Genomic DNA, 12,637 nt, shown 5'->3' on the forward strand with positions numbered 1-12,637 from the left:
TCGGGCGCGGTGGCTCACGCCTGTAATCCCAGCACTTTGGGAGGCCGAGACGGGCAGATCACGAGGTCAGGAGATAGAGACCATCCTGGCTAACAGGATGTGAAACCTCATCTCTACTAAAATTGCAAAAAATTAGCCAGGCGTGGTGGCGGGCGCCTGTAGTCCCAGCTACTCGGGAGGCTGAAGCAGGAGAATGGCGTGAACCCAGACAGAGCAAGACTCCATTTCAAAAAAAAAAAGAATCAGGCCACAGACCTGGTCCAGAGAAGACATCACAGACTCCACTGTCACTGCTGCTTCTAGGAACTGGATGCAGCTGCCACCTTCAGCAGAATGGATGTTTTGCCATCCCTGACACAGGCAATGATTGGTGAAGCCTCAGTCATGTACCCACGCCCTGGCTGCAAGAGGGGTTGGGACAGCGGGCATTGTCGTCTTTTTTAGCCTCCACAGTGGGAGACAGGCTGCTCTCTATGCAGTGTGGTCTTCAAACTTGGAAGTGGGTTCAGATGCTGAGCAGCCGAAAAGCAGGAGAAAGATTCACCAACATTGCCCTGCCAGCCTCTGCAGACAGGCCAGCTGTTCCCAGGCTGATCCTGGTCGCCACTGAGGCCCTGGTCTAGTGTTTTGGAGATGCCCACGTGTCAGCCGTGTGTGGCCATCACGCCCTCTCTCAGAATCATCTCACACCCTACTTCCCACAATAGCTGCGGCTCTCATCACTCTCCCTGGAGATGATCATTCCTATTAATAACCACAGTCACTCACTTGCCACTTGCCATGTGCCAGGGACGCTACACACTATTTCTTTCCACTGCCAAAAGGCGTGTGGTTCCACCGTGAGCCCATCTGGCTATCCCCAGAGTAACCAGTAGCATCGGAAAGGACTTAAGAGATGGCCTAGGACTCAGCCAACATCCTCCATTTACAAGGGGAAACAGAGAAAAGGGAAGCAGCATGCTGGAAGTCACCCTGCTAGTTCGCAGCACCTCACTTCCTTCCCCTCTTCTGAGAGATGACCTTCTCTCCTTCCCTCATGCCTTACTCAAGGCAGACACTGGCTTGGGAGGTCAGACATGAGACATTCCTGGCCTAGGAATTGACCCTGGGAAAAGACAGTGTGTGGTATCTTCTGAAGTGACACCATTCACATTCCCAGGTATGTAACCCTGACTTCCCTCTCCAGCCACAGTAATCCCGAGGTGGTAGAAACCCGGGTTAGCAGTGGAATGGCTGAGTCAGGCTAGAGCGGAAGCCGGAACTGGCGTAACAGGTTTTCCTAGAAGTGACCCCAAGCAGAAGCTGTGAGGGTTACACAGATCTGAGAGCCTCAAAGAAGCGCACACACACCATGCACAGGCAATATAAATATACATTAAATTTTGATTCACCTTTGATTTTTCTGAACAAATGTAGGACAGAAATAAATTCTTAGGAATATTCAGAATGTCATTTAACCAAAGACCACCCCTCAAGTCCTTAATCAGAATAGCTTTAAAAGGAATCAAGCTGGCCAGACACGGTGGCTCACACCTGTAATCCCAGCACTTTGGGAGGCCTAGGCGGGTGGATCACGAGGTCAGGAGTTTGAGACCAGCCTGATTGACATGGTGAAACCCCGTCTCTATTAAAAATACAAAAAGTTAGCCGGGCGTGGTGGTGGGCACAGTAATCCCAGCTACTCCAGAGGCTGAGGGGAATCGCTTGAAGCCGGGAGGTGGAGGTTGCAGTGAGCCGAGATCGCACCATTTCACTCCAGCCTAGGAGACAGAATGAGACTCTGTCTCAAAATAAATAAATAAATAAATAAATAAATAAATAAATAAATAAATAAATAAATAAATATTTTATATTAAAAAAATAAAGTCAAGCTGATAGACTTTTCTTACCTTTCCCTTTTCACAGACTAGCTCAAATATATGCAATCGCAGCAGAGTTTGGGGCCAGGGGCTGAGATAAAGGCTGATCTAAAATGTAAATGATCTAAAATGTAAAATCTCAGTTGAGATTTTGCGCCAGGTTGATTTCACTCAACAGTCAGATTCTGTTTAGTTCTGTGTTGGAGAAAGAGATCGATCAAGGACCGAGCAGATGCAGAGAGGACCGCCTGACCTCTGTCCCCTTTTCCTCCTGCAGGAGAAGACCCACCAACTGATTGAGAGTGGGCGATATGACACAAGGGAAGATTTTACAGTGGTCGTGCAGCCGTTCTTTGAAAACGTGGACATGCCAAAGACCTCGGTAAAGAAAGCAAGCATCGTGGATAGAGAGAATCCACAGATAGTGTGTGGCTGTTTCTGAGTGTCATTTACATGATCCAGCGTGTCTATAACTGCCTCTCTTTTTCTGCCCGGTGACCAGGAAGGATTGCCTGACAACTCTTTCTTTGCGCCTGACTGTTTCCACTTCAGCAGCAAGTCTCACTCCCATGCAGCCAGTGCCCTCTGGAACAATATGGTAAGGTGGCTGCAGTAGGAAAATGCATCCTCCCTCTGGTAAGAAAAAGACTCCACAAAGCCTTTGGAGGACCTTAGAGGCCCATCATGCAGGCCGTGTGATTCTGTGCACAGCAATGATAAACAAACCCCATCTCCTTCGTCCCTCCCTGCCTCCCGCACCCCTGCGTCCTGAGCTTTCCATTCTGACCGCCTCTTCCGCACTCCCCATCTCCCTGCTTCTTTGTTTAGCTGGAGCCTGTTGGCCAGAAGACGACACATCATAAGTTTGAAAACGAGATCAATATCACATGTCCGAACCAGGTAGAGTGGAAAGCACGTCCTTCCAGGCTCCGGCTCCATTGGGCTTCTTGGTTCATTTCATCCTAGGCCCTCACCCTCACCCCAGCTCTGCCTGCCCACCCACCCCAAATGCCCCATCTGGTTATGACCACCCCCAGTGACCCAGAGGCCTGGGAGCGCTTGGTCTCTGCATGGCTGGGAGCCCTCACACATGTCTGGGCTGGAGACAACTCTTTGAGGCAGGCAAGAGGAGCATGGCAGCCACATCTACCTGTCATTCTGAAAGCTGAGGGCAGCAGAGAACTTCAAGGGCAGATGGGGCGGAAGGATCTCTTGTCTTCATATAGCCCCTGCCTCCATGACAATATGGGCAGAGCGAGGAACCAAGATCTAGATCTCTAGTTGGGTGGGGGCAGGGGAGTAAATTGGAAGCTGGAGCTAGGGAAGGAAACGCAGGACAAGCCCCCCATTTTTACTCACAAGTTCTCAGAAAGATTCTTGGAGCTCTGCAGCAGCTGCCCTCAGCCCCAAGAATCCCTCTGTATACCCAGAGGGCTCCTAGGCTGACACTGGGAACCAGTGCACAGGGCTTATGTGAGGCAGGACCAAAATCATCTGACTTTTCTTGCCTGGGCAGGAAGGGGCCGTAGTCACTGCAGGGTGGGGTAGGCGTGGAGTGGCAAGGGAGCCTGGGGAGTGGAGACAAGGGCTTTTTCCAGCAGAAAGAGGTGCATGGTTGCAAGAGGGGAGGGTGGAGAAAGGGAGGCAGCACAGCTATCCTCACCCAGCCGCGCGGGAGGTGGAAGGAAGACAGGCGTGTTCCCGTGAAGCGTGAATTGATGCTCATTCTTTGTGCTGGGTTCAGGTTGCAGAGCTGGCCCCCTGCATCTTGGGAGGGAGTCAGCCTGGTAGAGGCCGGGCTTGGGACACAGGGCAGGGAGGCTGCAGCTGTTTGTGCCAGGCCGACACTTACTGAGTGCTGGCAAGCAGAGAAGCTAGCAGAATTTGCTGCCGTTGCTCATCCCCGTCTCCTCACAGGTCCAGCCGTTTCTGAGGACCTACAAGAACAGCGTGCAGGTACCTGCCTCTTGCCTCCCCTTAACTCACCAGGCAATGCAATGGGCAACCCCTGGGCTGGGTCAGGCCCAACAGGACAGGGTGGGAAAGTGGGCAAGAATTCTAGGTGGGCATAAAGGCCACACACCTGACCTTCAGATGGAGTAGTGGGCAGCGTAAATGCTGTGGATAACAGCTGGAAGGCATCCAGCCAACCCAATCCCAGCTTCATTGAGACGTAAGTGAAGAGAAATCCCCTTCCTTGTAGAGCTGGTGCAGAAGCAGTGGCTGCTGTGGGGTGAGGTCATTTGTTGCTGCCTTGATTCTTGCATTGGACGGTGGAGGGGTCTGAACTAGATGAGTGGACCTCGACCTGTGGCCAATACTCAAAATCACCTAGGGTGCCTTCTTCAAAAGCCCTTTTGAGGCCCCTCCCCAGGAGTAGGACCCAGGAATCTGTATTTTTCAAAGCTCTTGAGATACATCTGATAGCCAGTTTTTCTGGTCCCTTTCAACCCTGAGATTCTGGGATTTGTTCTGTGCCCTTAGGGTCATGGGACCTGGCTGCCATGCAGGGACAGAGCCCCTTCTGCCTCGCCCCCTACCTCAGGTAAGCCCCCTATGGCACAGCAGGACCCAGGACCCCTCCACAGGGGCTTCTATGCCAGTGAGTCCTCTGAACTGACTTTCACACTCACTAAATGGCAGAGTGATGGCCAGTGCTTGCTGCCTGCCTGGGTGGTCACCTAGGACGAGTCCCTGTTTTGCACTACTCTGGCTGGTGGTGACACCATGCCCAGCAGGCACCAAGGCACCTAGGACCAGGAGCTGTCTCCTGCCCACCTGTACCTCTTGGAGGGAGCACAAGCGGAGGAGCCCTGTGAGCACACCCTTGGTGCCTCAGCACAGAGGTGGGCCCGAGTCCCAGGAGGAAGGTGGCTCTGTGGCCCCAGGCTCTGCAATCACTGCTGCCTACAGTAGGGCCTGGAAGATTCCCTGGGCTCTTCAGAAGAGATGTGGGGGCAGAAAAAGGCCCAACATGACTATTCTCAGACTCTCGGTGGAAATTCAGAACCCACCTCTAAACGGGCTGCACGTCAGGTCCCACACCTCATCTTGTGTGGTTTGATGCCCGTCTAGTTGTGCACTCAGGCCATGGCTGGCATCTCCCATGACCACTGGCACTAAAATGGGCTCCTACTCTGCCCTGCCCTCCCTCCCACCTTTCTCTTCTTTCTTCCCTCCTTCCTTTTCCCTTTGCCTCTCCTCCCTTTCCCCACTTTTCTTCTTCTCCCTCCTTCTCCCTCCTTCTCCCTCTCTGCACCTCTCTTTCCCTGTCGGTCCAGGATCAGTTGTGTCTTATGGGAAAACTGTCCTCACGTAACTTTGCCTCCATGGCACTCTGCACGCCCAGCCCTGCACGGCCCTGTGCTCATGCAGATTGTGTTTCGGATCTTGCTTGAAGCCAGAGGCACTAGAGTCTGACTCAGCTTCCCTCCTACAGCCCTAAGTGTGTCTGCTTGTCTTTCCAGTGCATGCTCTGAGACCTGCAGACATCCAAGTTGTGGCTGCTCTGGGGGATTCTCTGACCGTAAGGACTCTTGGGCCCTGGGTGGTTTGGGAATAACTAGGTCAGCTCCAGATCCCAGTCCCCTTAACTTAAGGGCCTGCATGCCTGTCCTCTGCCTTGTCTTGCCCCTCTACCTGGCTCTGTCAATCCAAGAGTGTGATTCGATTTGCGGCTGCTTTCTCAAACATATGCAAAGGACATCTTTTTCGGGAGTGAACTGAATTGTCTCAGAGGGCAGAGATTTTGAACACCCAATAACACTTTTTTTAATATATGTAAAAATATGTCATTTTGACTCAAAATTCTCCTAAACCTCCCTGTGCGGGTGCTCTTTTTCCTTTGGATTATGCTTTATAATCAGCTGAGACCCTCACATCTGTTTCTTCTTTGCATCTGCACGGAAAGCAGCAACGGCTCCTTAGTTGTGGATAAAGCTCTGCTCCTAACTTCCAAGAAATGGGGCTATTTTACTATCCCAGATCATCACTTTCCAGCAGCATGTCCAAAGCCTTGAGGGTACCTTACAGAATGCCCCAGAGGGAAAGAGGAGAAACGTGAGACTTAGGAGAAATCTGTCCACCGCAGTCGCTTAAGCCAATGAGCTCTCTCTTCATGCTCATAAAGAACTTGGGGGTGGCCAGGCGCAGTGGCTCACGCCTGTAATCCCAGCACTTTGGGAGGCCGAGGCGAGTGGATCAAGAGGTCAGGAGATCGAGACCATCCTGGCTAACACAGTGAAACCCCCGTCTCTACTAAAAATACAAAAAATTAGCCGGGCATGGTGATGGGCGCCTGTAGTCCCAGCTACTCAGGAGGCTGAGGCAGGAGAATGGCGTGAACCCGGGAGGCAGAGCTTACAGTGAGCCAAGGTCGTGCCACTGCACTCCAGCCTGGGTGACAGAGCGAGACTCCATCTCCAAAAAAAAAAAAAAAAAAAAAAAAAATTACGGGCATAACACTGGGAATGATATTATTAACACTCTCACGTTTGTAAAGCACTTGAGAGTTTTCAAAGCAGTTTTTACAACTTTAATCCAATTTGATCCCCAAAACACTCCCTGTGAAATGAGCAGGGTATGTCCTCAGCTCAGCAAGGAGGCAGCTGAGAGTTGGAGAAGGCACACAGCTGGAGAGGAGGATGGCAGACTTAGAGCCGGGGGCTCCTGGTCCCGTGTGTGCTCCTGCCACCACGAGTGCATTGGGAACCCTCTCTTTGGAAGCCCTGCACATTCATGGCCTCCCTGTTCTCTGACCTGCTAATTTTCCTGTGGACTCTGGTATATTTTCAAAGGCTGGCAATGGAATTGGCTCCAAACCAGACGACCTCCCCGATGTCACCACACAGTATCGGGGACTGTCATACAGGTAATGTTAACCTTTGGCCTCTCCTGGGGCTCCCCCCACAGCAGAGATTGGGTGTGGCTTTGTCTTCTGTAAATATGTAAATCTCAGAGGTCGAAGACTTGGTCTGGAAGGGGCTTTCAGAAAGAAAAAGCTATATATTTCTGCAAAATGTGAACATTTGGTGAGTGGAGAGGATATTTTACTGTTGATAATCTTTTTTTTTTTTTTTGATTGTGCAGAGAAAGTAAACCAGGGTTCTTATCAGACTCCTGGGTCAGCAAATCCAACAGGAAATGCACCAGAAAAGCACCAAATCCCTGAATCTTCACCTCCCTGCTTGCATGTATACGTGTGCACGTGGTGTTCCTGCGTCTCTGTTTACTGTCTTTGTGTTTATTCATGTTGTCTTGTAGTCACACGACTGCCTTTACATATATGTACACATCTGCACAGAAAACCTCTGGAACCCACTGCGCACTTCGAGAGGGCATAAGCAAGACACGATCACTATCAGCCATGTCTTGAAAGATTAGCAATTCAACAAGAGGAAAGGGTGAGAAAGGGCATCCCGAACACAGAAGTGGAGAAGCTCAGGATGTGTCAGGCGAGCGGTTGCGTGTAGATATTCTCAAGTTTCTTTCTTTCCTAATAAAGTTCTCATTCCTGTAGGCTTCAAAGTAAGTGGCTGGCTAGTAGCTCAGAATTTACTTGAGAAAACAACTAGAACTTAGCTGGCCACAAGGGGGCAGTGTGCTCTTGAGCGGCAGAGCCAGGAGAACACCTTTGCTGCCGCCTCCCTTTTCTTCTGAGTCAATTTGCTTCCTGGGGAAGTGACAGGGAGCAGGGAGGGGGTGATCAGGACTATGACGGTTCTCTGCCCAGACCTGACCAGAGTCCCAGAGAGGATGGGTTTCCAGGGCGGGAGGGAGGCGCCATCACTCAGCCTGTACCACCCACAACGAGGACCTAGGGTGTCCTTAGCTTGAGAATATCAACCCCTCAAGAACAGAGGTCAGTGCCTTCCTGTGCCAAGGTCCCTGTGTTTCCACAAGTCCTTGGTCAGGTACCTGGTCCTAACAGGCTGCCACGGAACAAATCAGAGCCTCACTGACTCACCACTCTGCTCCTAATGAGGCTACAAGAAAAAAAAAAAAAACAGAGGAGAGAAAGCAGAGCTTATTACAGTCAAGAAAGAGCATGAGGTTGTGGCAGGCTGCCCTTGGTCTCAGCTAAAGAAGGCAATGACCTCACACGATAGCATGGGAAAAAAGAAAAATCAAGTAGACAAACCACATTGCAGGTGATAGATACACGACGTGCACCTGGTGGGGCAACCTGGGTAAGTGAGGTGATGTGCCCAACCTTACAAACAGATCGACCAGCCGGGCTCGTGGGATTCAGATATGAACCAGCAATGCTCTACTAAAAGTTTCTCTCTGCAGCAATGGGAAAATTCAGCCATTGCTCTGTTTCTTCCTGCAAGTGAAGTCCATTACAGCCTAATGTCTCAGTCTTCTAGTTCTAGCTCTAGCTCTAAGGTCTCAGGTTCAATGGCTGCTGTTCCTTTAAACCTTCATTTGTCCTAAATGTTTCAAATAGCTTCCCCCAAATGCACGTGTGTTAAAGATGGAAGCTCCAGGTCAGGGTCAGAGAGACAGCTGGACACTTGATAGAATACATAGACTACTGTGTCTCGAAGTGTGTTCCATGGAACATTAATTCCAGACCTATTCCTGGAGAAGAGAAAATCCTTTGTATTTGAGGGGGAAACATTACTATAGCCTTCCTCTGGGGAATTCATGTGCGTATTAGCATATTAAAGGCTCTGATAAGGCCTGCAATACAGAAATCTATTTAAGTTTTATCTGTTTAACCCAATGTTTCCCTTAATTCTGGAACATTTTCTTTGTTCATAACACCTGTTAACATCTCCTGAAAGTGTTCATGTAGTAGACTCATCTGAGAAAAGCAGTTTTTTAGCCATTAAAGCTTCTAGATTGGAAAAACTAGGCAATTATTGATACTAGATCAATTAAGAATGCAATTTGAGCCTCTTCCCCCTAGGAAATAAAGTGAAAAGAGTGGATCTCATGGAATTAGGGGAGAAGTAGACCCGGAATTCATGGGGGGTGGGTGGCTGTGAACAGGACCTGCAGAAGAGGCTTGGCTATGAATATTTCCAAGGCCCCTTGACCTGTGAGATTGTATAGTGAATGGTTCCAGCTTTGGCCAGTTTAACAATGTGGCGGGCCCAGAGGTCTTGAGAGCATTGCCTTTTCTTCCACTGAAATAAGTTTGCTTGTTTGGGATCATTCAAAGGACCAAAATAAAATTTACCAAAAACAATGCCTTTGTTTTATTAACTAGGGGTTCAATCTCACATGACTGAAACTCCTTCAACAAATGTTACTGAGCATCTACTCTTATTTTTCTGTACACGTTAGGTGACAACAGATGACCAGAGCCCAGCCATTGAGCTGGGTAACATAAATGATATGCATTGAGTGTAACATAAACGATATGCATCTGAAGGGTCTAAGGTGGACTAGCTGTTTGATAGGGGTCTATTTCCTTTCATGTTTCACACAGTTCTGATCAAAATGAGAGTTTGACTGTTTTTGCGCTTTTGTGTTTGTCATAATCCTTTTCTTCTCCTGGAAGTTTTCACTTTAAAATGAAGTCAGGGAGAGATTTTCATAGACTGTTAGTCTTGATCAGCCACCATACTTGTTTTAAAACGAGGATACCTTTAAACAAGAAATTACAGTAGGAAGTACTTGATACGTTTGAGTTTGCATGTCTATGTTTATATCTTTATTGGAGGAGAAAAGGAGGCAGAATTAGAACAGAGTGATTGGCGGAGGTATATAGACTTAAAATTTCTTTTCAAATGTAAAATATTCTGATTGGGTGTCTTTAGTCCAGAGAAAGAAGGATCAGAAAGCAAGAGCTTCATGCAGAGCTGGAAAAGAATCAGATGCTCAAACAAATGCCCATCCACTGAGCAAGTTAGGCTCAGACATCTAATGGAAAGGTGGGGAGCAAGAACTGAGTGAAGGAGAAGGGCAAGATTTATGGCATCTGCTTTCTCTCTACCATCTGAATTGCCTGCAGAGCCTCTGACTTAAGTCCTTGACTACTCTGGCATGCAACAGTCCACTTCATTCCAAGCATTCCATGAATGAAGAACAACTCTGACTCATGGCCTGTCCCTTAGAAGTCTCTGCTGGTAGGCTGGAAGCTAAGGCCATGTTCTTAAAATCCATTGGCCTGGAATAACATGCTGGGATTCGAAAAAGAGACAAGAAAAAGAACAGTAAATACCATATATATGAACATCAGATTTTGTTAAAATAGAAATACTACTTCTGTGTGTCATACTCAATTTATTAATAAATGCATAAAAGGAAACAGGGTGTACCTTGAAGTTAGATTAAGTGAAAATTAGATGGGGCATTGAAAGGTAGTGAGCGGCCACTCTTCTGAACCTTCCATTGGAATTTACCTGACTACTGAGCAGAGAAGAGCTTTATCTATTTTGCAAAGGCTTCCAGCTCAAGTTGGATTTCAGTGACCTTTAGCAAGTTAGCCCGTGTGCACCTTATTTTCTTACTCTGTAAAATGGACATAGTCACATCTACATCATTGGCTTGTTGGGAGATGTGAAATAACGGAATCTAGTGCATGTCTGGGCACGTAGTATATACTCAGCTAAGCATTCTCCCCCCGGATTTGGTAAGGAAACAGCTCTCTCATCTTCAAATCCTGGGTTCGGTAGGGAACCAATATATTAGGGAATTCAAAATTTTCTCAGAATTCCTCAAACACAAAGAGATGGGTCTGGCCCGTCTCAGAGGTGCCGATGGGCACTAAGAAGGGTGGGGGCTGCTCTTTTGTCAAGTTTCTAGATTGATTCAACCAATCTGTCTCTCCCTCTCATTCACTGGCTTGCTCACGCCCTGCAGTTCTGGAGGGGACGGCTTCCTGGAGAATGTGACCACCTTACCTAGTAAGTAGCCATTAGGGGCTTGAATCTGTCTACTGTTCCATCTGTCTGGCCCCTTGGTTTCCCGAGAGTGCCTCCCAGCTAAGGAACAAATGACATCTGCCTCATGGCCCACTATTTAAGTAGGAGACAGGAGGCTATGAAAAAGCAGCCGAGGTGGGTAGAATAAACACTGGATTTGGAGCCTGAAGATCTGGGTTCAGTCCCTGGCTTTCCAATGTGCTTGTCAGGTGATCTAGGACAAGTTACCCACTATTCTTAACCTCGGGTTTTTCCAAGAGGCCCAGGAGGTGCTGAGACAAATTAGGTAGTGACCCTTCAATGCACTGTGAATTGTATTAAAAATGTATTTTTAATGTAATTTAATTGTATTAATACAATTTAATACAAGAGTGAGAGGCTCTTGCCACCCTGGCCCACATAGTCATCAGGTCATTTCAACTTAGGGTGGCTCCAGGACACACACTGCCTCCCTGCCTCTCCCCCAGGAAGCATGAGGATGATAACACAGCCCACTGTGAGGTCCTAGGTCCCACGGTACCAGAGAAGCTATCCTGCTTTCTGTTCTGAGCCGTCTGCATTCCGTTCACCCTCTCCTCTTCCAGATATCCTTCGGGAGTTTAACAGAAACCTCACAGGCTACGCCGTGGGCACGGGTGACGCCAGTGACATGAATGCATTCCTCAATCAAGCTGTTCCGGGAGCAAAGGCTGAGTACGGCATTTGGGGAGGGAGGGAGCCTGCAGGGTAGGGAGTGGAATGCGAATAGTGCCCTTTAAGATCATAGTGCTGGCCTCTACGTGCAAAGGGGCACTTAGCCACTTGTGAGGCTCAGGCCACCCTCTTCCCTGCTGCCCCTGCGACAGGCTAGAGAGGCTGTGGCCTTGGAGAGATGTGATGCCCCTACAGGTTCAACTCCTGACCTTGCCTTTATGTGCAGCATGTTCTCATAACTGGATGAATCGACTAACCTTATCCAATGTTTACAACTCACCAAGGCACAACAGTGCTAGAGAGATCCACTCCCCCCGGAACCTCACAAGTGGCAATTCCCCAAAAAGATCAGAGAGGGCCAACCAAATGGATGGGGCAAGCCTTCTGGCCCTAGAGGCATCTGGAGTAATGAGTCATGTCCCCTCCTTAGCCCCATAATGGAGCTAACAAGAAATGGAATGGAGAAGCCCAGAGGCACCCAAAGAAGAGCAACCGCCAGCCTCCTGGGATGGTCTCCAAGGGGCCCCTACCCTGCTCCTAGAGACCCCAGCAGCCTAGGTCTTCTTGCTCTGTGCAGCTCCTGGCTCAGCCATCTGAGCCTCTGTCACATGTCATCTTCTTGCTCAACCTTCTGGTTGAGGGGTGTGGCCCCCAGACCTACTCCCTCAGCCTGGGAGGACTCTTGGTAATAGAAACAGCTGGGGACAGATGGCCCCACCGCCATGTCCTGGGAGTTCACCTTGCTATGGATCCATCCCACCCAGGTCTATAACAGGGCCCTGAACAAGTGGAAGTGGGGAGCTCAGGTGCCTGAAATCTATTCCTTCCACAAATTGTAATTTTTTTTTTTTTTTTGAGATAGAGTCTCATTCCATCAACCAGGCTGGAGTGCAGTGGCACAATCTCTACTCACTGTAACCTCCACCTTCCGGGAGTGATTGTCCTGCCTCAGCCTCCTCAGTAGCTGGGATTACAGCCTCTACCATCACGGCCAGCTAATTTTTGTATTTTTAGTAGAGACAGGGTTTCACCATGTTGGCCAGGCTGGTCTCAAACTCCTGACCTCAAGTGATCCTCACACCTAGCCTCCCAAAGTACTTGGATTACAGGCGTGAGCCACTGTACCCAGTCTACATTTTTTTTTTCAAAGATGGGATTTCACTCTGTCACCTAGGCTGAGTGCCCTGGCATGATCTCAGTTCACTGAAA

The 12,637-nt window shown here is 49.0% G+C and overlaps 1 protein-coding gene across 3 annotated transcripts in view; it reads left to right on the plus strand.

Annotated features, from left to right (window-relative positions):
* Positions 1–12,637, plus strand: part of PLB1 (phospholipase B1) — a 147,313-nt gene that overhangs the window by 91,343 nt on the left and 43,333 nt on the right. For all 3 annotated transcript variants that reach the window (XM_023217267.2, XM_023217268.1, XM_023217269.1), the window contains 9 exons: positions 2,137–2,241; positions 2,362–2,457; positions 2,688–2,759; positions 3,777–3,815; positions 4,344–4,404; positions 5,327–5,385; positions 6,656–6,729; positions 10,674–10,717; positions 11,320–11,428. In XM_023217267.2, the coding sequence (XP_023073035.1) occupies positions 2,137–2,241; positions 2,362–2,457; positions 2,688–2,759; positions 3,777–3,815; positions 4,344–4,404; positions 5,327–5,385; positions 6,656–6,729; positions 10,674–10,717; positions 11,320–11,428 (659 nt within the window). The remainder of the gene's footprint in view (positions 1–2,136; positions 2,242–2,361; positions 2,458–2,687; positions 2,760–3,776; positions 3,816–4,343; positions 4,405–5,326; positions 5,386–6,655; positions 6,730–10,673; positions 10,718–11,319; positions 11,429–12,637) is intronic.

Source organism: Piliocolobus tephrosceles, chromosome 15, assembly GCF_002776525.5.
Source record: "Piliocolobus tephrosceles isolate RC106 chromosome 15, ASM277652v3, whole genome shotgun sequence".
Lineage (NCBI taxonomy): Eukaryota > Metazoa > Chordata > Mammalia > Primates > Cercopithecidae > Piliocolobus > Piliocolobus tephrosceles.